The sequence below is a fragment of the Papio anubis genome, chromosome 8 (assembly GCF_008728515.1).
Source record: "Papio anubis isolate 15944 chromosome 8, Panubis1.0, whole genome shotgun sequence".
NCBI lineage: Eukaryota > Metazoa > Chordata > Mammalia > Primates > Cercopithecidae > Papio > Papio anubis.
Genome location: NC_044983.1, coordinates 42768048 through 42794316, shown reverse-complemented (window position 1 = coordinate 42794316; position 26269 = coordinate 42768048). Strand labels below are relative to the sequence as shown.

General features: G+C 40.4%; 1 protein-coding gene across 10 annotated transcripts in view; it reads right to left on the bottom strand.

The window, feature by feature from the left end:
• The window catches only part of SPIDR (scaffold protein involved in DNA repair), a 481415-nt gene that overhangs the window by 301216 nt on the left and 153930 nt on the right, over positions 1-26269 (bottom strand). For 9 of the 10 annotated variants that reach the window (XM_031669954.1, XM_031669957.1, XM_031669958.1 and 6 more), the window contains 2 exons: positions 25696-25946; positions 13551-13651 (listed from right to left, as the gene is read on the bottom strand). In XM_031669954.1, coding sequence (XP_031525814.1) covers positions 13551-13651; positions 25696-25946 — 352 coding nt within the window. Of the gene's footprint in view, positions 1-13550; positions 13652-25695; positions 25947-26269 lie in introns of those variants that run through there. The other variant, XM_017961989.3, reaches the window with a different exon arrangement.

Here is a 26269-nt window from a genome sequence, read left to right as displayed (position 1 = left end):
TGCCATTACATGGAAGTTGGTTCCTCATTAAAGGATGAGTTCTACCACCTTTCCCTCCCTCTCTCACACTTGTTTTCCCTTCCGGTGAGTTGGGTATCAGGCTTCCCAGCCTCTAGCCATGTGAGAAACAAATTTATCAATTATTCAGTCTGTTGTGTTCTATTATGGCAACACAAAACAGACTAAGACAGTTATTAAAACATCTTCAAGTATAAAATATGGTTTTGTTTCCTTCTAAAGAATGAAAGTTTAATATCTTAAAAAAGGAAGCAAGGAAAAATGAATTATAATGTAATGATGGAATGAGACAGTTCTGTCAGTGATGATAATCTACTTGTTGCTTAATAAATACTGAACGAAAGTAGTAAGGAACAAAGTAAAAAAAAAAAGATTAGCCAAAATATTACAGCCATTTGGCAAGAAAAAATAAAAAGGCACAATGCATCAATTTACAATATTGCTGTAGTGAGTTAAAAAATACTGAACAGAAAACCATCTATTTCTACTCTATTATTATTCTTTTTTTTGAGACCAGGTCTTGCCCTGTCGCCCAGGCTGTAGTACAATGGTATGATCTCAGCTCACTGCAAACTCCACTTCCCGGGTTCAAGTGATTCTCCTGCCTCAGCCTCCCAAGTAGCTGGGATTACAGGCGTGTGCACCACCATGCCTGGTTAATTTTTTTTTTTTTTTTGTATCATAGTAGAGATGGGGTTTCACTATGTTGGCCAGGCTGGTCTTGAACTCCTGACCTCGTGATCTGCCTGCCTCAGCCTCCCAAAATGCTGGGATTACAGGCGTGAGCCACCACGCCCAGCCCATTTCTATTCTTTAAGTACTGGTAGTAATACGGGCACTTTCTATATAATACTTGTTAAGCTGTATATCTGTGTTTTCTGTAGTTTCTTATATTTCAATACAAAATGGTAATTCAATAAAAGCAAATATTCACATGGCAAAGGTACTCCTAAACCGAAATTTTGTCCCACCCTCAATTTTCCAAAGGTTTAAGTTGTACTCACTTTTTACTGTGTGAATATAATGTATACTAAATAAAGTGCTTCTTACTGAACTTCAATAATAACCTAAAGAAATCTTTCAAATATAATAATCTTATTCAATAAAAAAATTTAAAATATGGAATATTTAAAATCTGTTACATAAAATATAATTTTTCTAGCAAGAACAAATAAATAAGAAAACTTCCACCATCCCAAAACTGTTTAGGCACCTCATACTGATATTCTGGCTCATAAACTAGACAGAGGTTATAGTTACCCACTGTAAATATGAAGCTCACTTTCATAGCCTGTTCTGCACAGCTCCCACCACAACCATGCAGACCCTCCACTTTACCAACCTGTCCTGATTTTCTCTCTCTCTGCTTGTCATCCATCTAGTCCACTAAAGAGAAGGTCTAAGGGTGCAGTGACCATATCTTGCTTATTCAGTGTGTCTTTAGAGCTCAGCAAGGAGTCTGGCACACTGGAGGCCCCTGCTGAGCAACTGCTGAGTAAATGAATGAGACCTGCCAGCTTGGTATCTGTGACCCTCACTTCCCACTATCCCATCTCCACCACCAGATATAGGGACCAGTAAAGCATTTACTTCATACAACAATAAACACAGAAATATGAGCATATACAAAATTTTCCTCTGTATGACTGAAAAACACTGAGAATATTACTTGGATGCTTACCCTCTATAATACAATTTAAATAAGAATCATTGTTTTTGCAAAAATTTTCTCCCATTCTGTAGGTTGCCTGTTCACTCTGATGGTAGTTTCTTTTGCTGTACAGAAGCTCTTTAGTTTAATTAGATCCCATTTGTCAATTTTGGCTTTTGCTGCCGTTGCTTTTGGTGTTTTAGACATGAAGTCTTTGCCCATGCCTATGTCCTGAATGGTACTACCTAGGTTTTCCTCTAGGGTTTTTATGGTATTAGGTCTAACATTTAAGTCTCTAATCCATCTTGAATTAATTTTCGTATAAGGGGTAAGGAAAGGATCCAGTTTCAGCTTTCTACTTATGGCTAGCCAATTTTCCCAGCACCATTTATTAAATAGGGAATCCTTTCCCCATTTCTTGTTTCTCTCAGGTTTGTCAAAGATCAGATGGCTGTAGATGTGTGGTATTATTTCTGAGGCCTCTGTTCTGTTCCATTGGTCTATATCTCTGTTTTGGTACCAGTACCATGCTGTTTTGGTTACTGTAGCCTTGTAGTATAGTTTGAAGTCAGGTAGTGTGATGCCTCCAGCTTTGTTCTTTTGACTTAGGATTGTCTTGGAGATGCGGGCTCTTTTTTGGTTCCATATGAACTTTAAAGCAGTTTTTTCCAATTCTGTGAAGAAACTCATTGGTAGCTTGATGGGGATGGCATTGAATCTATAAATAACCTTGGGCAGTATGGCCATTTTCACGATATTGATTCTTCCTATCCATGAGTATGGTATGTTCTTCCATTTGTTTGTGTCCTCTTTTATTTCACTGAGCAGTGGTTTGTAGTTCTCCTTGAAGAGGTCCTTTACATCCCTTGTAAGTTGGATTCCTAGGTATTTGATTCTCTTTGAAGCAATTGTGAATGGAAGTTCATTCATGATTTGGCTCTCTGTTTGTCTGTTACTGGTGTATAAGAATGCTTGTGACTTTTGCACATTAATTTTGTATCCTGAGACTTTGCTGAAGTTGCTTATCAGCTTAAGGAGATTTTGGGCTGAGACGATGGGATTTTCTAAATATACAATCATGTCATCTGCAAAGAGGGACAATTTGACTTCTTCTTTTCCTAACTGAATACCCTTGATTTCTTTCTCTTGCCTGATTGCCCTAGCCAGAACTTCCAACACTATGTTGAATAGGAGTGGTGAGAGAGGGCATTCCTGTCTTGTGCCAGTTTTCAAAGGGATTTTTTCCAGTTTTTGCCCATTCATATGATATTGGCTATGGATTTGTCATAAATAGCTCTTATTATTTTGAGGTACGTTCCTTTTGCAATCTACTCATCTGACAAAGGGCTAATATCCAGAACCTACAAAGAACTCAAACAAATTTACAAGAAAAAAACAAACAGCCCCATCAAAAAGTGGGCAAAGGATATGAACAGACATTTCTCAAAAGAGGACATTCATACAGCCAACAGACACATGAAAAAATGCTCATCATCACTGGCCATCAGAGAAATGCAAATCAAAACCACAATGAGATACCATCTCACACCAGTTAGAATGGCGATCATTAAAAAGTCAGGAAACAACAGGTGCTGGAGAGGATGTGGAGAAATAGGAACACTTTTACACTGTTGGTGGGATTGTAAACTAGTTCAACCATTATGGAAAACAGTATGGCGATTCCTCTAGGATCTAGAACTAGAAGTACCATATGACCTAGCCATCCCATTACTGGGGATATACCCAAAGGATTATAAATCATGCTGCTATAAAGACACATGCACACGTATGTTCATTGCGGCACTATTCACAATAGCAAAGACTTGGAATCAACCCAAATGTCCATCAGTGACAGACTGGATTAAGAAAATGTGGCACATATACACCATGGAATACTATGCAGCCATAAAAAAGGATGAGTTTGTGTCCTTTGTAGGGACATGGACGCAGCTGGAAACCATCATTCTTAGCAAATTATCACAAGAACAGAAAACCAAACACCGCATGTTCTCACTCATAGGTGGGAACTGAACAATGAGATCACTTGGACTTGGGAAGGGGAACATCACACACCGGGGCCTATCATGGGGAGGGGGGAGGGGGGAGGAATTGCATTGGGAGTTATACCTGATGTAAATGACGAGTTGATGGGTGCTGACGAGTTGATGGGTGCGGCACAGCAACATGGCACAAGTATACATATGTAACAAACCTGCACGTTATGCACATGTACCCTAGAACTTAAAGTATAATAATAATAATAATAATAATAATAATAATAAAAAAATCATTGTTTTTAAATTAGCTAGTGGACATGATCTTAAATTTCAAAAACAAAGTATCTTGCTTAAGAATAGGCAGCTAAAGGCTGGGCAAGGTGGTTAATGCCTGTAATTCTAGCACTTTGGGAGGCTGAGGCAGGCTCTACTAAAAATACAAAAATTAGCCAGGTATGGTGGCGGGCGCCTGTAATCCCAGCTACTCAGGAGGCTGAGGCACGAGAACTGTCTGAACCCAGGAGGCGGAGGTTACAGTGAGCCAATGCTGCGCCACTGCACACCAGTCAGGACAACAGAGCAAGACCTTTCCCTTTCCCCCCAAAAATCTCATCATGAAAAATAATTTATCTGAAGTCCATCAATTTCTTTGTTACCACTTGTTCTTTTTTCCTTACTCTCTTCCTGTAAAACACAGCAAGTTTTTTTGCATTTAAGAACATATAAGGGTCCAGGTGCAGTGGCTAATGCCAGTAATTTCCAATGCACTGGGAGACTGAGAAGGGAGGTTACCTTGAGGCCAAGAGTTCGAGACCAGCCTGGAAAACATAGCAAGACTCCATTTCTATAGAGAAAAACAATTTATTTTTTATTTTTTTTATTTTTTGAGACGGAGTCTCACCCTGCCACCCAGGCTGGAGGTGCAGTGGTGCGATCTCGGCTCACTGCAAGCTCCGCCTCCTGGGTTCATGCCATTCTCCTACCTCAGCCTCCCGAGTAGCTGGGACTACAAGCGTCTGCCACCACACCTGGCTAATTCTCTGTATTTTTTTTAGTAGAGACGGGGTTTCACCATGTTAGCCAGAATGGTCTCGATCTCCTGACCTCGTGATCCGCCTGCCTCGGCCTCCCAAAGTGCTGGGATTACAGGCGTGAGCCACTGTGCCCGGCCAAAAAAATTTTTTTTTAAAAACAGCTGGGTGTGGTGGCATGTGCCTGTAGTCCCAGCCACTCTGGAGGTTGAGGTGGGAGGAGCCCTTGAGCCCAGGAGCTTAAGGCTGCAGTGGGGAATTGGGATGGTGCCACTGTACTGCCTGGGCAACAGAGGGAGACCCTACTCAAAAAGATAAAAGAACATTTGTAACTACTTTTAGTTTTAAAAACTATGATATCAAACATATTGTGAAAATATTTGTCATACTGTTACTAAACAGAGATCGAACAAGGGAGCCAGGGTGCAACCACTGCTGCACTCACATCTCCTGAACTCAGTACCACCCAGACCTGCCCCCAAAACAACTAGGCTATGAACATGGGCCACCAAGTTAGGCTGCCCAGTGTAAATCCGGCTCTGCTACCCACTGGCAGGCACACAGGGCTGTACCCATCCATATTCTCCTGTGTCTGCATTGTCCTCATCTCTAAAGTAAGGAGAGCAGGACCTAACTGGAAGGGTAATTGTGGTTAATGTACATGCACAATGCTTTGAGTATCATTTAGTAATCACTGCTCACCATCATGCAGATAATGAGCAAAGCAATGTTGGGAAACTGTTTCCTCTTTTAAAAAAAGGAAAATACAATGATTCCTGAAGATAAACAGAACATATTTTCCCCTTGCCTCTATAGCTGTCCATTCTCTATGCCACAGCTACATTCTAAAGTGCAGGTTTCCAAGGCATCACCTTGGAAGTGAAATCCAGCCAAGGCCTTTGAAGTGAAACCCAGCTCTGTATGATCTCGGCTCCCCTGCCTATCCCATGCTATGTCATCAAACCGTTCTCTGCAAGGCCTTTGTGTGCAACACCTATGCTTTTTGTTGCTCTTTTTTTTTTTTTTTTTCCAGACAGGGTCTTGCTCTGTTGCCCAGGTAGGAGTGCAGAGGCGCGATCTTGGCTCACAGCAACTTCTGCCTCCCAGGTTCAAGTGATTCTCATGCCTCAGTTTCCAGAGTAGCTGGGATTGTAGGCGTGCACCACCACACCTAGCTAGTTTTTTTTTTTTGTAGTTTTAGTACTTTTTCGCCATTTGGCCAGACTGGTCTCAAACTCCTGGTCTCAAGTGATCAGCCTGCCTCAGCCTCCCAAAGTGCTGGGATTACAGACATGAGCCACTGTGCCTGGCTCTCGCTGCTCTTTTTTTTTTTTTCTGAGACAGAGTCTCGCTGTGTTGGCCAGTCTGGAGTGCAGTGGTACAATCTCGGCTCACTGCAACCTCCACCTCCCGGTTCAATCTCCTGCACAGCCTCCTGAGTAGATGGGATTACAGGCGCCCACAACACACCCAGCTAATTTTTGTATTTCTAGTAGAAACGGGGTTTCACCATGTTGGCCAGACTGGTCTTGAACTCCTGACCTTGTGATCCACCCACCTTGGCTTCCCAAAATGCTGGGATTACAAGCATAAGCCACCATGCCCGGCCTTTGGCTGCTCTTTTAAAGCCAAGCTCAATACCTTCTCAGTGTATCACAAAGAATCTTGAGATGTATGTCTTTTATACTGAAATGTACTAGAAGGGACCAACAAGGAAGAAAACATCGATTGTTATTAAAAGTTACAAGTAGGAGTTATAAAACAGCCCAGCAAAGTCAGCTATCCAGGAGGGAAGAAAGGAAAAATTGACATCCACATACCAAAGATGTTAAAAATAAAATTTCTTAAGCCTAGAAAGATGTGTTAGAATTCACTGAAATATTTGGTATTCATATGCATTTTTTAACGTAACAAAACAACATGCCCTTACCATAACACCTGACAATTATACTCTTGATCATTTATCCCAAAAAAATAAAAACACGTTCACTCAAAAACTGGTACACAAATGTTCACAGCACCTTTTATTTGTAATGACTCAAATGTGGAAACAACCCAAAGGCCCTTTAGTCAACAAATAGTTCAACAAACTGTGGCACATTCATACCATGGAATACTACTCAGCAATATGGAATAGGTTACTGACATACACAACAACTTGGATAAATCTCCAGGGAATTATACTGAGTGAAAAAAGCCAATCCCAAAAGGTTATAAACTATATTATTCCATTTCTGTAATTTATTTTATTTTTTTGAGACAGAGTCTTCCTCTGTCGCCCAGGCTGGAGTGCAGTGGTATGATCTCAGCTCACTGCAACCTCTGCCTCCTGGGTTCAAGTAATTCTCTGCCTCAGCCTCCTGCGTAGCTGGGATTACAGGTGCCTGCCAACACACCTGGCTAATTTTTGTATTTTTAGTAGAGGCAGGGTTTCACTATGTTGGCCAGGCTGGTCTCGAACTCCTGACCTTGTGAGCTGCCCGCCTTTGTGGGCATTACAGGCGTGAGCATTTCTTAGATGACAAACTATGTGCTGGGATTACAGGCATGAGCATTTCTTAGATGACAAACTATGGAAATGTTAAACAGATTAGTGGCTGCAAAGCATCAGGGAGGAGAATGGGAAAGAGGTGACTGTGGCTATAAAGGGTGGCTCGATAATCCTTGTGGTGATGGACCCTTCTGTGTCTGGACTATGTGACAGTCATATGAATCTACACAAGTATCTTAGCCCATCTTGGCTGCTATAACAAAAAACCAGAGCTGTGTGGCTTCGAAGAAACAGAAATTTGTTTCTCACAGTTCTGCAGACTGGGAAGTCCAAGATCAACACTCTTGCAGATTCTGTGTCTAGTGAGGACTTCCATTCTCACAGATGGATTCTTCTTGCTGTATCCTCACATGGTGGAAGGACAAGCTAGCTCTCTAGGGTCTCTTCTAATTCCCTTCATGAGGGCTCCACCTCATGACCTAATCACTTTCCAAAAGCCTTACTTACCTCCTAATACCATCAAATTGGTGATTAGGTTTCAACATACGAATTTTGGGAGGATACAAAAATTCAGACCACAGTAACAGGTGATAAGATTACATAAAACAAAAAAATAGACACACAAGTAAATACATGTAAAATTGGTGAAATCTGAACAGGGTCAATGGACTGTATCGGAGATCACCATCCTGGCTGTCCTGTCATTCCACAGTTATAAAAGATGTCATTACTGGGGGCATGGTACAAGGGATCCCTCAGTATTATTTCTAACTGCCTGTGAATCTACAATTATTTTTAAATACAAAGTGTTTTAAAAGGGCAGAAGAGGCTGGGCACGGTGGTTCACGCCTGTAATCCCAGCACTCTGGGAGGCTGAGGCAGGTGGATCACGAGGTCAGGAGATTGAGACCATCCTGGCTAACATGGTGAAACCCCTTCTCTACTAAAAATACAAAAAAATTAGCTGGGTGTGGTGGCGGGCGCCTGTAGTCCCAGCTACTCGGGAGGCTGAGGTAGGAGAATGGCGTGAACCCGGGAGGCGGAGCTTGCAGTGAGCCAAGATCGCGCCACTGCACTCCAGCCTCGGTGACAGAGACTTTGTCTCAAAAAAAAAAAAGGGCAGAATAATGTGTTAGAGACATTCAAACATTTTAAATCATTTGATCATTTATCCCAGAAAAATAAAAACATATGTTCACTCAAAAACTGGTATACAAATGTTCACAGCACGTTTTATTTGTAATGATTCAAATATGGAAACGAACCAAAGGCCCTTCAGTCAACGAACAGTTCAACAAACTGTGGCACATTCGTACCATGGAATACTACCCAGCAATATAAGGGAGTGGGATACTGACATACACAATAACTTGGATAAATATACAGACAAAAACATACCTCTCAACCATGGGTAATTAAATAATGCTCCCCAAATGGAAGACACATGGAAAGAAAGATCTCAAGCTAAATCATTATAATCTACAGATCAATTCTGTAAACCATAATTTCTCATCTCTGGAGATAAATAAGGAGAATCTTAGTTTGACACGCTATACTTAATATCTAGAACAAAATTTAAGAAGTGATATTGTAAGGAACATTCCAAATAAGCTGTTTTGGTTATGAGACAAACAAAAAAATCACCTTTTTCTCCCTTCATTCTGGACCACCAGTCACACATGTTTAACTTGGTACTTTTCTATCCAGACAAGCAGAAGACACTCTGTCAACTACGTACTTGACAATTTGATCAATTCACTATAGTGAGTAACCAGGATGACAATGTCTAGTGATTTCTATATATATTAATATCAATAATTAAGAATACAATCTGTCACTTCCCATCAAAATCATAAGACTTTAGGACATCCTATACAGTTCCACAATTTACACAGTCTCTGCAACCTTCAAACCTATGTCCTATGCTTCGCCAATTAGTGCTGTCCCAAGAATGTGATACAGACTTACATTTTGAAAGATTTTTTCCAAAGAAAAACATTTGTATTAATATTTCTAATTTTGCTAATTCCTTAATCCCTTGTCTTCTTAAACCTAACTTTCTCCAGCCCAAACAGATTAACTAATGAAGGTCTGTAGAGATTAGCAAATAAGAACCTGGACTTGACAGTTCAAATCTGGGCTTAGTCATCTATAGCATATACTCAACCTACAGTTTTTTCATCTGGAAAATAAGGAAAGCAAATTCCTTTAGAAGATTACTTTGCATACTAAATGATTTAATACGTAGTAAGCCTTCAGCATTGTACCCACCAACATCAAATCTCCAAATTTGATACAACAGTAAGGATCATGTTGAAGGGGGAAAGAGGACAGATAGAATCCAAACTATTTAAGAATTTATGATCCAATTCAAAGTTTGCCCATGTTTTGCTCCTACTTGGAAGATATTTACAATTTGTCAAGACTATAATAACATCAGCAAAATTCAAGACAGCTACCTTAACTAAACACACAAAGTCCAATTTGGACTATTTGGTTATTCCCCACTAGTAATATCAAGAGGAAACTGGGAGAGGAGTAAAATGATTATTTTCATATGGCAGAAGAGTGGCAGGGTTTGAAAGAGCATGGCCCTGGGAACCAGGAGGCCTACTTTTGGCCCTGTCTCTTCTTTGGCTAGATAATCAGAGCAAGTCACCTCCCTACCCTAGGCAATCCACCAAAGAGGGGCTCAGACTGGAAGGTCTCTGAAAGTCCTCACAGAATTAGCATTCCATCTCCTCATGTGGAAAAAGGAAACAAAAGTGCTGCATGAATGCCAATGCAGCAGCAAATGATGTCTTCAGGTCTGGCCTTTTAGGCCTCTAGTAGCCAGAGTCCTGTGTGCCACGCTCCTCTTTTCCATCTGATAGCTCACCATCCACCATAACCCAACACAAAACTAATGTTAAAACTAAGAACTGAAAGTGGCCTTCCTGAAACCCAGTAATGCAAATATTTATATACAGTTGAAAGAAATTCAAGCTTGCCATTCTCTCATATCATTATTTCAAAAGAAGGGAAGCAAAAGAAGGAGGAGCCATTTGAGAATTTAAGTGTCAAGGAAATATTTTTCTGGTTCAAGTAGAACAAAAGAAGTTTATAATGCATAGAACCCCAAACTAAATTGAAAGCAATGAGTGACACACAGAAACTATTTACAGATGGAGGGAGGTAGATTATAAGAGACAGTGGTCACTCCAGTTCAAGGTCATTCACATTTGAGAGGTTAAATATACACATGCAAATACTGATAAAAATAGAAGAACATGAAGAATCACTGAAAAACTAAAATGAGATAACATACTGTAGAATTACAAATAGTTCCTGCTGGTTTTTATTAAATAACTCCAGAAATAAAATAATCAGGAGTTAAGGATATGGCTGGTAGTGTGTTACTGACTGTAGCCCATGTTGGGCAGAGTGATTAGGATGATTTCAAGCAGGGACTCCTGTCTCTACCAGATCAATGAAAGTCATTTTGGGCATTTCTGGTAAAATATTGGAAAGAAAGCATTTTTTTTATTGGACTTGAAGCAGAGAGTTACCACATAGAGAACGACTGCCAGCCTTTTCAAAACCAATATGCCTGAAGCATGGTCCCTGTGGCATTCAGTTACAAGTACCATTAAATTATTTTTTGTGCTTAAGCCAATGTGCTATTAAGACTTCCCTAAATAATAAGACCAGGAAACCTTTATGTTTGCCTGGCCTTCAGGGTGGTCAAATGAGTTGTAAAGATTATTATTAAATGTCGTAATCATTAACATAAAAAAAACCCCAAGAAACAAAGTCATAAGTGTAACAATGGACTGACCCACAGATATGTATAGAAGAAAAAGTGACTGGGCGCAATGGCTCACACCTGTAATCCCAGCACTTTGGGAGGCTGAGGTGGGTGGGTCACCTGAGGTCAGGAGTTCGAGATCAGCTTGGCCAACATGGCTAAACACCGTCTCAACTAAAAATACAAAAATTAGCCAGGCGTGATGGCAGGCACCTGTAATCCCAGCTACTCGTGGGGCTGAGGAGAAGAATCACTTGAACTCAGGATGCGGAGGTTGCAGTGAGCCAGGATCGCGCCACTACACTCCAGCCTGGGTGATAGAGCGAGACTCTGTCTCAAAAAAAAAAATAAATAAAATAAAATAAGAAAAGAAAAAGTATTCTTGGGTCATACGTATTAGGTCATCCTGATACATATATATGTACTTCATATTACAGTACTTTAATACAAGAATGTGAGAGAAGGCAATTGCTAAGTGACAGCTGGGAAAGGATTTTTTTGTATTTTTTAAGAGACAGGGTCTTGCTGTGTCACACAGGCTGGTGTGCAGAGGTGCGATCATAGCTTACTGTAACCTAGAACTCCTAGGCTCAAGCGATTCTCCCATCTCAGCCTCCCGAGTAGTTAGGACGTTTGTAATGTGTGCCACCACGTACAGCTAATTTTTACATTTTTGCAGAGAACAGGTTTCACTACATTGCCCAGGCTGGTCTTGAACTCTTGGCCTCAAGTGATCCTCCTGACTTGGCCTCCCAAAGCATGGAGATTACAGGCATGAACCACCACACCTGGCCTCAGAAAGGATTTTAAAAGGAATAAATGAGATAAGAATTGAAAAGTCTTCTAAAGAAATGTGTAATATAATAGTTGAGAACATAACAGTTGAGTGATCTATTTAGAATATATTATTGGGAATGGGGGGATCAACTCTAAGAATAATGTTTCTTATATTCTAGCATGTGCAAAACTCACCTGGGAGCCTATTAAAACGTATATCCCAATGATCCCCCAGGAAAGACTAATAATAGTTGGTTTGGAATTCATGACTGTGCCCACACCTACCCATCCCCCAACTCCAGATGGAGGGAACACACAGGAAAAAACCACCAAATCAGCACTGTTTAGGAGGAGAGGAGGCTTTTCTAGACATGTGGAATCTTTTCAATATCAAGCAATTTGTTGAAAAACAAGAGTTTTCAGTCATTAGACCTTGCAAAAATAAACTCATCTCTTGGAATAATTTCTGAAACCTGTAAGACACCTGAAAAAAAGAGTCAGTTTTCAGAGTACAAGTCCTTGACATCCATGATTAAGTTTATTCCTAAGTATTTTATTATTATTTTTTTTTGAGATGGAGTCTCACTCTGTCGCCAGGCTGGCGTACAGTGGCACGATCTTGGCTCACTGAAGACTCTGCCTCCTGGGTTCAAGCGATTCTCTTGCCTCAGCCTCCCAAGTAGCTGGGACTACAGGCGTGCAGCATCACGCCCAGCTAATTTTTATATTTTTAGTAGAGATGGGGTTTTACCATGTTGGCCAGGATGGTCTCTATCTCTTGACCTCATGATCCACCTGCCTCGGCCTCCCAAAGTGCTGGGATTACAGGCGTGAGCCACCACGCCTAGTCCCGAATTTCATTCTTTTTGATGTTATTGTAAATGAGACTGTTTTTTCAATTTCTAATAGAAAAGAAAACTCATTATTAACATACAGAAATTTCATTGGAAATGCAATTGATTTTTGTATGTTGATTTTTAATCCTGCTACTATGCTGAATTCATTTATTGGTTGTAACTTTTTTTTTTTTTTTTTTTGGCAGGGGCTGGGGGTCTTATAGGGTTTTCTAGATATAAGATCATGTCATCTGCAAACAGAGATAACTTTACCTCTTGCTCTCCAACTTAGATATCTTTTATCTCTCTTTCTTGACTAAGTGCTCTGGCTACAGAAGCAGAGACTGCAATGGTGGCTGCCAATAGGGAAGTACTCATCAAAGGGTACAAAGTTTTGATTATATAAATCAGTTCTAGAGATCTGCAGTACAGTATCGTGTCTATAGTTAACATACTGTATTGTATTCTTAAAATTTTGCTAAGAGGAGCTGGGCATGGTGGCACAAGCCTGTGGTCTTAGCCAGTCGGGAGGCTGAAGTGAGAGGATTTGCTTGAGCCCAAGAGTTTGAGGCTACAGTACACTATGATTATGTCACTACACTCCAACCTGGGCAACAGTGAGACCATGTCTCTAAATAATGAAATAAAATAAAATAAATTTTGCTAAGAGGGTAGAGTGCTCTTAATGATAAGAATAGAACAAAACTTTTGGAGGTCAAGGGTATAGATTTATAGCACAGATTGTGGTGATGGTTTCGTAAGAGTATACTTATTTTTAAACTCATCAAGTTATATATATTAATTATATATAGTTTTTGTATGTCAAAATTAGAATGTTGGAAAAACAAAATTTTTAAAAAGTCATGAAAATATTAATAATCAACTTCATGTATTTTAATGTAAGAATTCTTTTAACTAAAATATTTATTTACACATTGTCTCAGGTAACCACACAGCCTTACCTGAAAGTGTCTTTTGGTAAGAAATACATTGATGTCTCCACAAAGAAATAGCAGATCTCTCTCGATTCTGCAGTCCATTCAGTCTTTCTGCTAGTCCACCTCTGTTTAATGAATTATAATGTACTAAATTTAGTTAAAAGGAAAACTTCAGAATATTTGGAACATTTATATTGTATAACCCCCAACCAGAGACAAACAGATAAAACATGCAAAATTTTAATGTATATTTGTTACCACTTTCTCTTCCTAGAGGCCATATCCTCATAAGTCAGTTTTTTGTTTTCTTAGAACCTTGGTGTTCTGATTCCTAGAAATATGGGCTAATACTATGTCCTAAAAATATCATATTCTTGGAAATATGATAGCTAGATATCAGTTTACCTCTTTTTCTATTCTTTCTTAGTTCACTTATTCAATCCTAAAACAAGTACTGCTTACTTACCACCTGCTATATGCCGGCACCTAGCACTTCGTTAGGTACCAGGGACACAAGGACAGCTATGAGTGCTGCCATGGAGGTGGGAAAGCTCCCAATGAGCTCAGCAGATGGGAGCAAACAAAGAATTGTAAAGTGGGCTCAGAGTTCCAGTCAAGAATAACCTTGCCAACTGTTGACAGAACACTCAAATAAGAGCACTTAGGTATGGGTCCCTGATTTGGACTCCAGAGATATTTGAGTATCAATCACAAACACACAGCAAGGATACCAATGTTATAAAAAAGAAAACTTCCATGTGCAGCAGAAAGACAATTTATAACGATAGATATGCAGGCACTGCAGAAGAGCATTAACCTATCAATGAACACATATACTCACTGAGATATATTTATGCTTATGAATATATAGGTGAATGTAAATTACAAATATAAGTAAATACATATATATGTAGAGAGAAAGAGAAGTTATCAACTCCTAACATAACTATAATATCAAGAAAAATCAAGATCAGTTGTTAATTACCACTATAGCTACATGCTATATAGGTTATCAATGTATTATCTCATAAGTTGATTATCTTATTACCAATTAATTAATCATTTCACTACATTATCTTTATTCAAATAATATCCCTTTGAGGCAGAAAGAAGAGATATCAATACCCACTGCACAGATGATAAAACCAGAATTGAGAGAGAGATTAAGAAACTTCTCCAACATTACATAACTAGCCAGATGAGGAACAAGCTGTTAAAACCAGAATGGACTTAGCACACCATGTGGCATTTAGTAAACTTTCAAAAAATGCCCACAATTGGTGTAACTGTTTTTGTTATGTTTTTTACTTGCAGCCTATATATAGCTCTTTCAATTATGATGGAAATATTTTAATAATATATAATATTGCTAGTATTAATACCTATAGAAAAACCTAGTATGTTTTCCTATAGGTTATTATTTCTGAATGACCTTGTGTGTAGCACATGTAACAGAAAAAAAGTTAAAACCTCTTATACTCAGAAATATGCCATAGCACCTCTACATGTCAACCTCTACTTCCTATTAAGCCCTTCTTCATATCATTCTGTTTACATTAAGTAACTTGTTTATGCTTCCCCTTTATACAATACTGTGAAGTAGGTACTATTATTATTCCATTTTATAGATGACAAACTGAGGCACCAAGATGTTAAACATCTGTTCAAGGTTAAATGTCTAATGAGTGGTGTAGCTGGATGCACGCCTAGGCAGTCTGGCTCCAGAGTCCAAACTCTTAGTCTTGAAAATATACTTAGAACCTCTTAAACAGTATTATTTAAAATGATATGCATAATAAATACAAGAAGCAAATGCTGTATTCTTTGCCCAATTATCTAGATAATTATTTGCCAAATGTTGCTTTTCAATGCTGTGACCTTACAGGAAAAAAAAAAGGCAAAATGAACTCTGAAAATAGTATCTGGTTAAAGTCAAGCCTAGAACCTCGTAAGAAAACTGTGGGGATTACAGGACAAAAGGTAAAAGCAACAGTAAACATATGCACAGGCGCTCTCTACACATAGCGGTATCTGGAGCCCTCAGATAAAATCTGCATCTCCAGCTGAGTTTGGCCATTAGGGACTGTCCTGCAGGGAGTTCGGATCAGATGCACTTGAACTTAAGATAAGAAACACCATGTCCTCCAATTAACAATTCTATTTCTAGTAAAAAACCTATCTCATGTTAAAAAAATTAAGTCATACCAAAAGTTCAGGAAGGCCCTACCATCTATATCCAAATTAATTCTTTTGAACGTAGCCAGACAAGTTATTTATAAAGGCCAAACTCCAACAGAATAAAGATACGACGAATGCACTGAGCAAGTTAAGATATCCTAATTATCTCTTCTATAAAATTAACAGATTGGAAACCTATCTCAAAAGATTACTGGTATCAATTTGACATTGGTAAACATTTCTACAAAATCAATATGGAGAAGTAAAGAAGGATAAAGATTCAAAAATATGCCAACTCATTTCTAGTCAAGATATTTTTAATAAGCTCTACAACCAGGTAAAGAATAAACAATTAGAATGACTGTAAATACAGTATTTTCAAGTTTTGCTTTTATTTTTTTTATTTTTATTATACTTTAAGTTCTAGGGTACATGTGCACAATGTGCAGGTTTATTACATATGGATACACGTGCCATGTTGGTGTGCTGCACCCATTAACTCGTCATTTACATTACGTATTTCTCCTAATGCTATCCCTCCCCAATTCCCCCACCCCATGACAGGCCAAGGTGTGTGATGTTCCCCACCCTGTGTCCAAGTGTTCTTTCTCATTGTTCAACTCCCACCTATGAGTGAGAACATGCAGTGTCTGGTTCTCTGTCTCTGTGATAAGTTTCCTCAGAATGATGGTTTCCAGCTTCATCCCATGTCCCTACAAAGGACAGGAACTCATCCTTTCTTATGGCCACATAGCACTCCATGGTTTATATGTGCCACATTTTCTTAATCCAGTCTTATCACTGATGGACATTTGGGTTGGTTCCAAAACTTTGCTATTGTGAACAGTGCCGCAAGAAACCTACATGTGCATGTGTCTTCATAGCAGTATGATTTAGAATTCTTTGGGTAAATGCCCAGTAATGGGATGGCTGGGTCAAATGGGATTTCTACTTCTAGATCCTTGAGGAATTGCCACACTGTCTTCCACAATGGTTGAACCAGTTGACAGTTCCACCAACAGTGTAAAAGCGTTCCTATCTCTCCACATTGCTCCAGCACCTGTTGTTTCCTGACTTTTTAATGATCACCATTCTAACTGGTGTGAGATAGTATCTCATTGTGGTTTTGATTTGCATTTCTCTGATGGCCAGTGATGATGAGCACTTTTTTGTATAAGGAGTAAGGAAGGGATCCAGTTTCAGCTTTCTACATATGGCTAGCCAGTTTTCCCAACACCATTTATGAAATAGGGAATCCTTTCCCCATTTCTTGTTTCTGTCAGGTTTGTCAAAGATCAGATGGTTGTAGATGTGTAGTATCATTTCTTTCTTTTTTTTTTTATACTTTAAGTTCTACGGTACATGTGCACAACGTGCAGGTTTGTTACATATGTATACATGTGCCATGTTGGTGTGCTGCACCCATTAACTCGTCATTTACATTAGATATATCTCTTAATGCTATCCCTCCCTTTCCCCACAACAGAACCCGGTGTGTGATGCTCCCCTTCCTGTGTCCAAGTGATCTCATTGTTCAATTCCCATTTATGAGTGAGAACATGCAGTATTTAGTTTTCTGTTCCTGCGATAGCTTGCTGAGAATGATGGTTTCCAGCTGCATCCAAGTCCCTACAAAGGACATGAACTCATCCTTTTTTATGGCTGCATAGTACTCTATGGTGTATATGTGCCACATTTTCTTAATCCAGTCTGTCACTGATGGACATTTGGGTTGATTCCAAGTCTTTGCTATTGTGAATAGTGCCGCAATGAACATACGTATGCATGTGTCTTTATAACAGCATGATTTATAATCCTTTGGGTATATCCCCAGTAATGGGATGGCTGGGTCAAATGGTATATCTAGTTCTAGATCCTTGAGGAATCGCCACACTGTTTTCCACAATGGTTGAACTAGTTTACAGTCCCACTAAAAGTGTAAAAGTGTTCCTATTTCTCCACATCCTCTCCAGCACCTGTTGTTTCCTGACTTTTTAATGATTGCCATTCTAACTGGTGTGAGATGGTATCTCATTGTGGTTTTGATTTGCATTTCTCTGATGGCCAGTGATGATGAGCATTTTTTCATGTGTCTGTTGGCTGTATGAATGTCTTCTTTTGAGAAGTGTCTGTTCATATCCTTTGCCCACTTTTTGATGGGGTTGTTTGTTTTTTTCTTGTAAATTCGATTGGGTTCTTTATAGGTTCTGGATATTAGCCCTTTGTTAGATGAGTAGATTGCAAACATTTTCTCCCATTCTGTAGGTTGCCTGTTCACTCTGATGGTAGTTTCTTTTGCTGTGCAGGAGCTCTTTAGTTTAATTAGATCCCATTTGTCAATTTTGGCTTTTGTTGCTGTTGCTTTTGGTGTTTTAGACATGAAGTCCTTGCCCATGCCTATGTCCTGAATGGTATTCTCTAGGTTTTCTTCTAGGGTTTTTATGTTATTAGGTCTAACATTTAAGTCTCTAATCCATCTTGAATTAATTTTTGTATAAGGAGTAAGGAAAGGATCCAGTTTCAGCTTTCTACTTATGGCTAGCCAATTTTCCCAGCACCATTTATTAAATAGGGAATCCTTTCCCCATTTCTTGTTTTTCTCAGGTTTGTCAAAGATCAGATGGCTGTAGATGTGTGGTATTATTTCTGAGGGCTCTGTTCTGTTCCATTTGTCTATATCTCTGTTTTGGTACCAGTACCATGCTGCTTTGCTTACTGTAGCTTTGTAGTATAGTTTGAAGTCAGGTACTGTGACGCCTCCAGCTTTGTTCTTTTGGCTTAGGATTGTCTTGGCAATGTGGGGTCTTTCTGGTTCCATATGAACTTTAGTTTTTTCCAATTCTGTGAAGAAAGTCATTGGTAGCTTAATGGGGATGGCATTGCATCTACAAATTACCTTGGGCAGTATGGCCATTTTCACAATATTGATTCTTCCTATCCATGAGCATGGAATGTTCTTCCATTTGTTTTTGTCCTCTTTTATTTCACTGAGCAGTGGTTTGTAGTTCTCCTTGAAGAAGTCCTTCACTTCCCTTGTAAGTTGGATTCCTAGGTATTTTACTGTCTTTGAAGCAATTGTGAATGGGAGTTCACTCATGATTTAGCTCTCTGTTTGTCTGTTATTGGTGTATAGGAATGCTTGTGATTTTTGCACATTGGTTTTGTATCCTGAGACTTTGCTGAAGTTTCTTATCAGTTTAAGGAGATTCTGGGCTGAGATGATGGGGTTTTCTAAATATACAATCATGTCATCTGCAAACAGGGACAATTTGACTTCCTCTTTTCCTAACTGAATACCCTTTATTTCTTTCTCTTGCCTGATTGTTCTGGCCAGAACTTCCAACACTATGTTGAGTAAGAGTGCAGAGAGAGGGCATCCCTGTCTTGTGCCAGTTTTCAAAGGGAATGCTTCCAGTTTTTGCCCATTCAGTATGATATTGGCTGTGGGTTTGTCATAAATAGCTTTATTATTTTGAGATACATCCCATCAATACCTAGTTTATTGAGAGCTTTTAGCATGAAGGGCTGTTGAATTTTGTCAAAGGCCTTTTGTGCAACTATCGAGATAATCATGTGGTTTTTTGTCTTTGGTTCTGTTTATATGCTGGATTATGTTTACTGATTTGCACATGTTGAACCAGCCTTGCATCCCAGGGATGAAGCCCACTTGATCATGGTGGATAAGCTTTTTGATGTGCTGCTGGATCCGGTTTGCCAGTATTTTATTGAGGATTTTTGCATTGATGTTCATCAGGGATATTGATCTAAAATTCTCTTTCTTTGTTGTGTCTCTGCCAGGCTTTGGTATCAGGATGATTTTGGCCTCATAAAATGAGTTAGGGAGGATTCCCTCTTTTTCTATTGATTGGAATAGTTTCAGAAGGAATGGTACCAAGTCCTCCTTGTACCTCTGGTAGAATTCAGCTGTGAATCCATCTGGTCCTGGACATTTTTTGGTAGGTAGACTATTAATTATTGCCTCAATTTCAGAGCCTGCTATTGGTCTATTCAGGGATTCAGCTTCCTACTGGTTTAGTCTTGGGAGAGGGTAAGTGTCCAGGAAATTATCCATTTCTTCTAGATTTTCTAGTTTATTTGCGTAGAGGTGTTTATAGTATTCTCTGATGGTAATTTGTATTTCTGTAGCGTCGGTGGTGATATCCCCTTTATCATTTTTTATTGCATCTATTTGATTCTTCTCTCTTTTCTTCTTTGTTAGTCTTGCTAGCGGTCTATCAATTTTGTTGATCTTTTCCAAAAACCAGCTCCTGGATTCAGTGATTTTTTGGAGGGTTTTTAATGTCTCTATCTCCTTCAGTTCTGCTCTGATCTTAGTTATTTCTTGCCTCCTGCTAGCTTCTGAATGTGTTGGCTCTTGCTTCCCTAGTTCTTTTAATTGTAATGTTAGAATGTCAATTTTAGATCTTTCCTGCTTTCTCTTGTGGGCATTTAGTGCTATAAATTTCCCTCTGCACACTGCTTTAAATGTGTCCCAGAGATTCTGGTACTGGGACATGAGTACCACTTGATTTCACTGTGGTCGGAGAGACAGTTTGTAATAATCTCTGTTCTTTTACATTTGCTGAGGAGTGCTTTACTTCCAACTATATGGTTAATTTTGGAATAAGTGCGATGTGGTGCTGAGAAGAATGTATCTGCTGTTGATTTGCGGTGGAGAGTTCTGTAGCTGTCTATTAAGTCTGCTTGCTGCAGAGATGAGTTCAGTTCCTGGATATCCTTGTTAACTTTCTGTCTCCTTGATCTGCCTAATGTTGACAGTGGGGTGTTAAAGTTTCCCATTATTATTGTGTGGGAGTCTAAGTCTCTTTGCAGGTCTCTAGGGACTTGCTTTATGAATCTGGGTGCTCCTGTATTGGGTGCATATATATTTAGGATAGTTAGTTCTTTTGCTGAATTGATCCCTTTACCATTATGTAATGGCCTTCTTTGTCTCTTTTCATCTTTTGGTTTAAAGTCTGTTTTATCAGAGAGTAGGACTGCAACCCCTGCTTTGTTTTTGTTTTCCATTTGCTTGGTAGATCTTCCTCCATCCCTTTATTTTGAGCCTATGTGAGTCTCTGCACATGAGATGGGTCTCCTGAATACAGCACACTGATAGGTCTTGACTCTTTATCCAAATTGCTAGTCTGTGTCTTTTATTTGGAGATTTTAGCTCATTTACATTTAAGTTTAATATTGTTATGTGTGAATTTGATCCTATCATTATGATGTTAGCTGGTTATTTTGCTCGTTAGTTGATGCAGTTTCTTCCTAGCGTCAACTGTCTTTACAATTTGGCATGCTTTTGCAGTGGCTGGTACTAGTTGTTCTTTTCCATGTTTAGTGCTTCCTTCAGGAGCTCTTGTAAGGAGACCTGGTGGTGACAAAACCTCTCAGCATTTGTTTGTCTGAAAGGATTTTATTTCTCCTTCACTTATGAAGCTTAGTTTGGCTGGATATGAAATTCTGGGTTGAAAATTCTTCCCTTTAAGAATGTTGAATATTGGCCCCCACTCTCTTCTGGCTTGTAGAGTTTCTGCTGAGAGATCCCCTGTTAGTCTGATGGACTTCCCTTTGTGGGTAACTCGACCTTTCTCTCTGGCTGCCATTAACATTTTTTCCTTCATTTCAACTTTGGTGAATGTGACAATTACACATTCTTGGAGTTAATCTTGGAGTTAATCTTCTCGAGGAGTATCTGTATTTCTGAATTTCCTGAATTTGAATGTTGCCCTGCCTCGCAAGGTTGGGGAAATTCTCCTGGATAATATCCTGAGGAGTGTTTTGCAACTTGGTTCCATTCTCCCCATCACTTTCAGGTACACCAATCAGATGTAGATTTTGTCTTTTCATGATATAACAAACACTGTGAAAAACAACTTGACCATCAAAATAGGGAGACAGATATAGCTTTATTATTACCAACACACTTAAACATCTAACAATTTTGCATTGGTGTTTTTTATGCTTCAAATAGTTCCATGAATAAAAAAAAGAAAAGAAAAGACAAGAAAAAAAAAAGAAAGCCAAAAGAGACTGAGTGACATTTCCCACAGGGCAAACCAGAGAGAGAAGGGCCAGTGTGCTCCAGGCTTCAAATGCCAACTACCTCTCTCAATCCTTGCTACCTGGCCTTTATCAGGTAAAAAAAAGTTTTTAATCACCACAAACCACCATCCCTTCACCAAAGGCAGACAAGGCAGTCACAGGCCTTTCTAGACAGCTCAGTGAAACAGGAACTCTTCAGTTTGAAGGCCTGAGACTAACAACCCTAAGCACACCAATCTCATTTTTAGTATTTAAGCATAGTAACTTCAAAACAGACATCTTCATTTAGTTATTCCTAGAAATCACAACAAGAAAATGATCAATCGCATGTTGTTTGAGCAGCTTCAGCCACTTCTATGAATGTCCCCTCCACCTTCTATTGAGGACTCCCTGACAGTGACCTTAAACAGCACTGTGTTCTCTCCCCTACCCTCTCACCGGGCCTGAAAAGCCACGAAGGGACGGCCTTGCTCTTCACTGCAGCTTCCAGACCATCTGGCACCCTCTGTTACACTCCAGCTCCAACCCAGCCTGCCCAGTGCCAGGGCAGGCATGTCAGTGCCCGCCCAGCTCCAAGACAGTGTCCTCTACCCGCGTCAGCTACTCTAATCTTGAAGTCCCGAACTACCTCTCTCCAGCGGCTCAACTCTGGGCGCCCGTCATCCTTACTGCCCCAGCTCATCACTTACAGTAGCCTGACTCCGTAAGTGTTTGACTAACCTTTCACCAGTCCTCAATCAGTGAGTTCTACCCCAACTCACCATGATCCACATCCTGCATGTTCTCATTCCCACCTTACCCAGCTTAGGTTTCACAGGTCATTACTATAGTTACTCTCGGAACTCCTGTCAACCCCTTTTAGTGCGCCCCCGGACCATCCTTGTGCTCTGCCCATATGTGCAGCCCAAGGGTCGAATCCACACTGGCTGATCGGTCTCAAACTCAGTCCGTGACCACGACTTCCCAACAGGGCCTGATCCTGTCAGACAGCCCTGGAGCCCTTCTCCAGTTCATTTGTCCCCACTATATGCCCATTTCACAAATTCTCTCTCCTCAGACCTCCACAGCTCCCTCCTCATCCTCCCTGTCAGCTAATGAAGGACTGCCCCATTTTACTGGAATAGAATTATCAGAAAGAACTAGTTCCCAAGTCAGATACACGTGCCTGAAACGGCAGGGACTTTGCCTTCCCAGCTATCCGTGGATGGCCTGTCTGCTCCTCACCAGGTCCATTCCGGCACCTGCATGGGCTCTGCCTGCCCCGGCCATGGGTGCACACTCTGAGCTCCTGACAAAGTCACCCCTGTTTGTGCCTCCCTTCACCATGGCAGAAACAACTCCATCAGTTGTCCCCTCCCTCCCCTGCCTCAGCAGTTTCCCCTTTTCTCTTGGACTTTCCTATCAACATACAAACATGATGAAATTTCTACCACCTTTAAAATAAGAAACCTTGACCCTCACATTCACTTTCAACTAATGCACTATTGATCTGTTCCCCTTAAAGCAAAACTTCTCCAGAGTTCCATCGTGCTGTCTTCAGTTTCTCTCTTTCCATTCTCTCGAGTCCATGGCAGTCTGCTTTGCCTGGTCACGCCACTGAGATGGCTGCACACCCTGCCCTTCACCATGGAATCACAGAGGTCAGCCCTGGCAGCGTCTGTCACAGTGGGTCACCCTCTCTCCTCACTTGCCTCAACACACCATGCTCCCTTTGTTTTGGCTCCTCCCTCAGCAGTCTCTCCCTCCACACCCCAACTTCTGCAGAGCACCCAGGACTCAGGCCTTGGACAGGTTCTCCTCTCGCCTAGCAGTGGATCTCCTGTGACCTGACCTAGCTCATGCTTCAAAAGATCTGGACACTGAAGTCTACGCATTCACATCTCCAACACCAAGCCTGCCCGTGGACTGCAGACTCATAGTCCCACTAAGATGTATAATGTCTAACTGAAAATGGCCAAAAGCCTCATGATTGTCAATCAAAGATACAAAAACAAAAGCACCTGCTCCACTGCACACTCTATTCTTCCAGCTGCTCAATGAGACACCTCCTCAGGGCTTCCCTGAGTCTGTTTCAAACTGAAATGTCCTCCCCCACCTCTGGACCCTTCTCTGTCCCCCTTTTTCTGCCTTTTCTCCATAAAATTTCTCTCTCTGACTTGACATCTATTTTACTTCTTGGCTCCGTATTACCCTTCCCCTGACACAGGCCGGGCTCCATTCACCTTTGCTCTCTGTTATGAGCAACCATTCCACTTTGCTTGCTCCTGTGCATGAACAGTGCTTGGCAAGTGGTAGGCCCTCAGCAGGGCTGGGGACATGACTTTCTGTAATTGCATGGCATCACCTTCACCAACAAAGACATGCTAATTCCTCTAATGGGCTTCCTTTCCTTTCTTCCCAGAGACTATTACAAACCACCTTCTATTACAAATTACATTCTATTACTATTACAAATTACATTCTTTTTTGAGGCCACAACTTCTTTACTTTGGGCATAAGGCCTTCTGTCTCATGGTGAGTAGGCACGAATGGATCTCTGTGCCCTGGCCATACCACTAGACTTGGCCACATCCTCATGCTCTTTCCTCCATGGGTGTACTCAAGCTGGGTCTCTCCTCTCCACCTTCCTTCCCTACGTCCTCTTCAGGATGCTGATTGAGCTACGGTGCAAACTCTGTTTATTCGGAACCCCATTGTTTTCAAAATCTGTCTCTCCTATTCCCTGAACCTTCTCTAGAGGCTGGATCTTTTCCAGGTGACTGGCAATCCCGAAGAGAGGAATCAAAGCCCTCCTGCCTGGTCCCCAACTCCCACATAAGAGCCATGACCCTGTCTTCACTCCTTGAACCGTGTTCTACTTCAGCCACAGACCCTGGGCACCCCTCAGTGCACACCAGGCTTGTCTTCTCATGATGTTACAATATCATCTGTGGATCCAACACCTACACTCTTCATGATCACATTCGCTCTTTCTACTGAAACTCCTTTGCCTTGAAATGCTCTACTACTTTTGCTTTTGTGGCCATGCTTCATACAGGTTCTCTTTCTTACTTTCTTTTTTTGTTGTTGTTTTTTGAGACAGAGTCTCGCCCTGTCGCCCAGGCTGGAGTGCAATGGCACGATCTCAGCTCATTGCAACCTCCACCTCCCAGGTTCAAGCAATTCTCCTACCTCAGCCTCCCGTGTAGCTGGGATTACAGGTGCGTGCCTCCATGCCCAGCTAATTTTTGTATTTTCAGCAGAGACGGGGTTTCACCATGTTGGCCAGGCTGGTCTCGAACTCCCGACCTCGTGATTCACCCGCCTCGGCCTCCCAAAGTGCTGGGATTACAGGCGTGAGCCACCCCCCGGCCTCTCTTTTTTACTTTCATTGAGTCTTTGCTTGGCATTGTTTGGTTCAACAACAAAGAGAACCTTGTATTACACAGGATTGGGGAAGGTCCCTACAGGCTCCTTCATGTTATCTTTCCTGCTTTGCTCATCATGGCCACAGCCTAGCCCCAGACTGACACTGTAGTTCATGGCACACCAGACACGTCTTGTCTGTGGGTTCTGCTCTCTCATACTTTTTTTGCACTTGCAAGTGTTGCCCTGGCAGATCTCTCTCATAAAAGTAATCTGACACGATGTATACATATTTCCATTTCCCTTTTTAGATTGTAAGTTACTCAAGAACAGAACAATTATATACTTGTCTCCACAGCACCTAGAACACTGACTCTCAATAACATTTGATAACTCAAATAAATCTCCATTAAGAAAGGCAGTCACATCCGCTGGGCATGACTGAAGCTATGACCCTCAACTTGGACGAACATTCTATTAATCGGCTCCAGAACTTAGGACTTCATATAGAAGTATTTTAAAATTAACATTTTAGATATTTGGGTTTTTAAAGAAAGAGAAAAATTAAAAAAGAGTATTTAAAAGGGTATAATTTAACCTTAAAAGCTTCTTCTTCGCTGACTTTTCTGGAGTCCTGGGAAACTTAGCTGTGGGTTTCTGAGGTGTATGCAAAATGGTCTCTCTTGATTTTGCCTTTGGGTCTATCAGTCTCTCCACAATCTGTCTTGCATCTGATTCAAACTCCACGTGGTATTTGTGAGGGGATTCCGAATCAATGAGTAGGACATTTTCCAAGTCATCTTCTTTTTCACTATCTGATGAATACTCTAAAATTTCTATAGAACTTGGCTGAAAAAAATGAAAAGAAAGGCATACTTTTAAATACAAAGCATACTTGATTCAAGTTCATATTTATATACATCTATCATTCCATTTCCTTACAGTTATATTTCTTGAAGGACCTTTTTGAACACAGTATCTGTAGCTTAAACTTCTGTTCTGACAAAATCCAAAAGTAACCAAGACCAAGAAGAGGTTAAATCAACTGTAAGCCAGACTTTACCTCACAGAATCCACAAAAATAAGTATAAATACTCCAATCTTCTTTCAGAAAACTACAAGACAGTACCACACATACAGGCAATCTCCAAAACTGAACTAGTAACACTCAT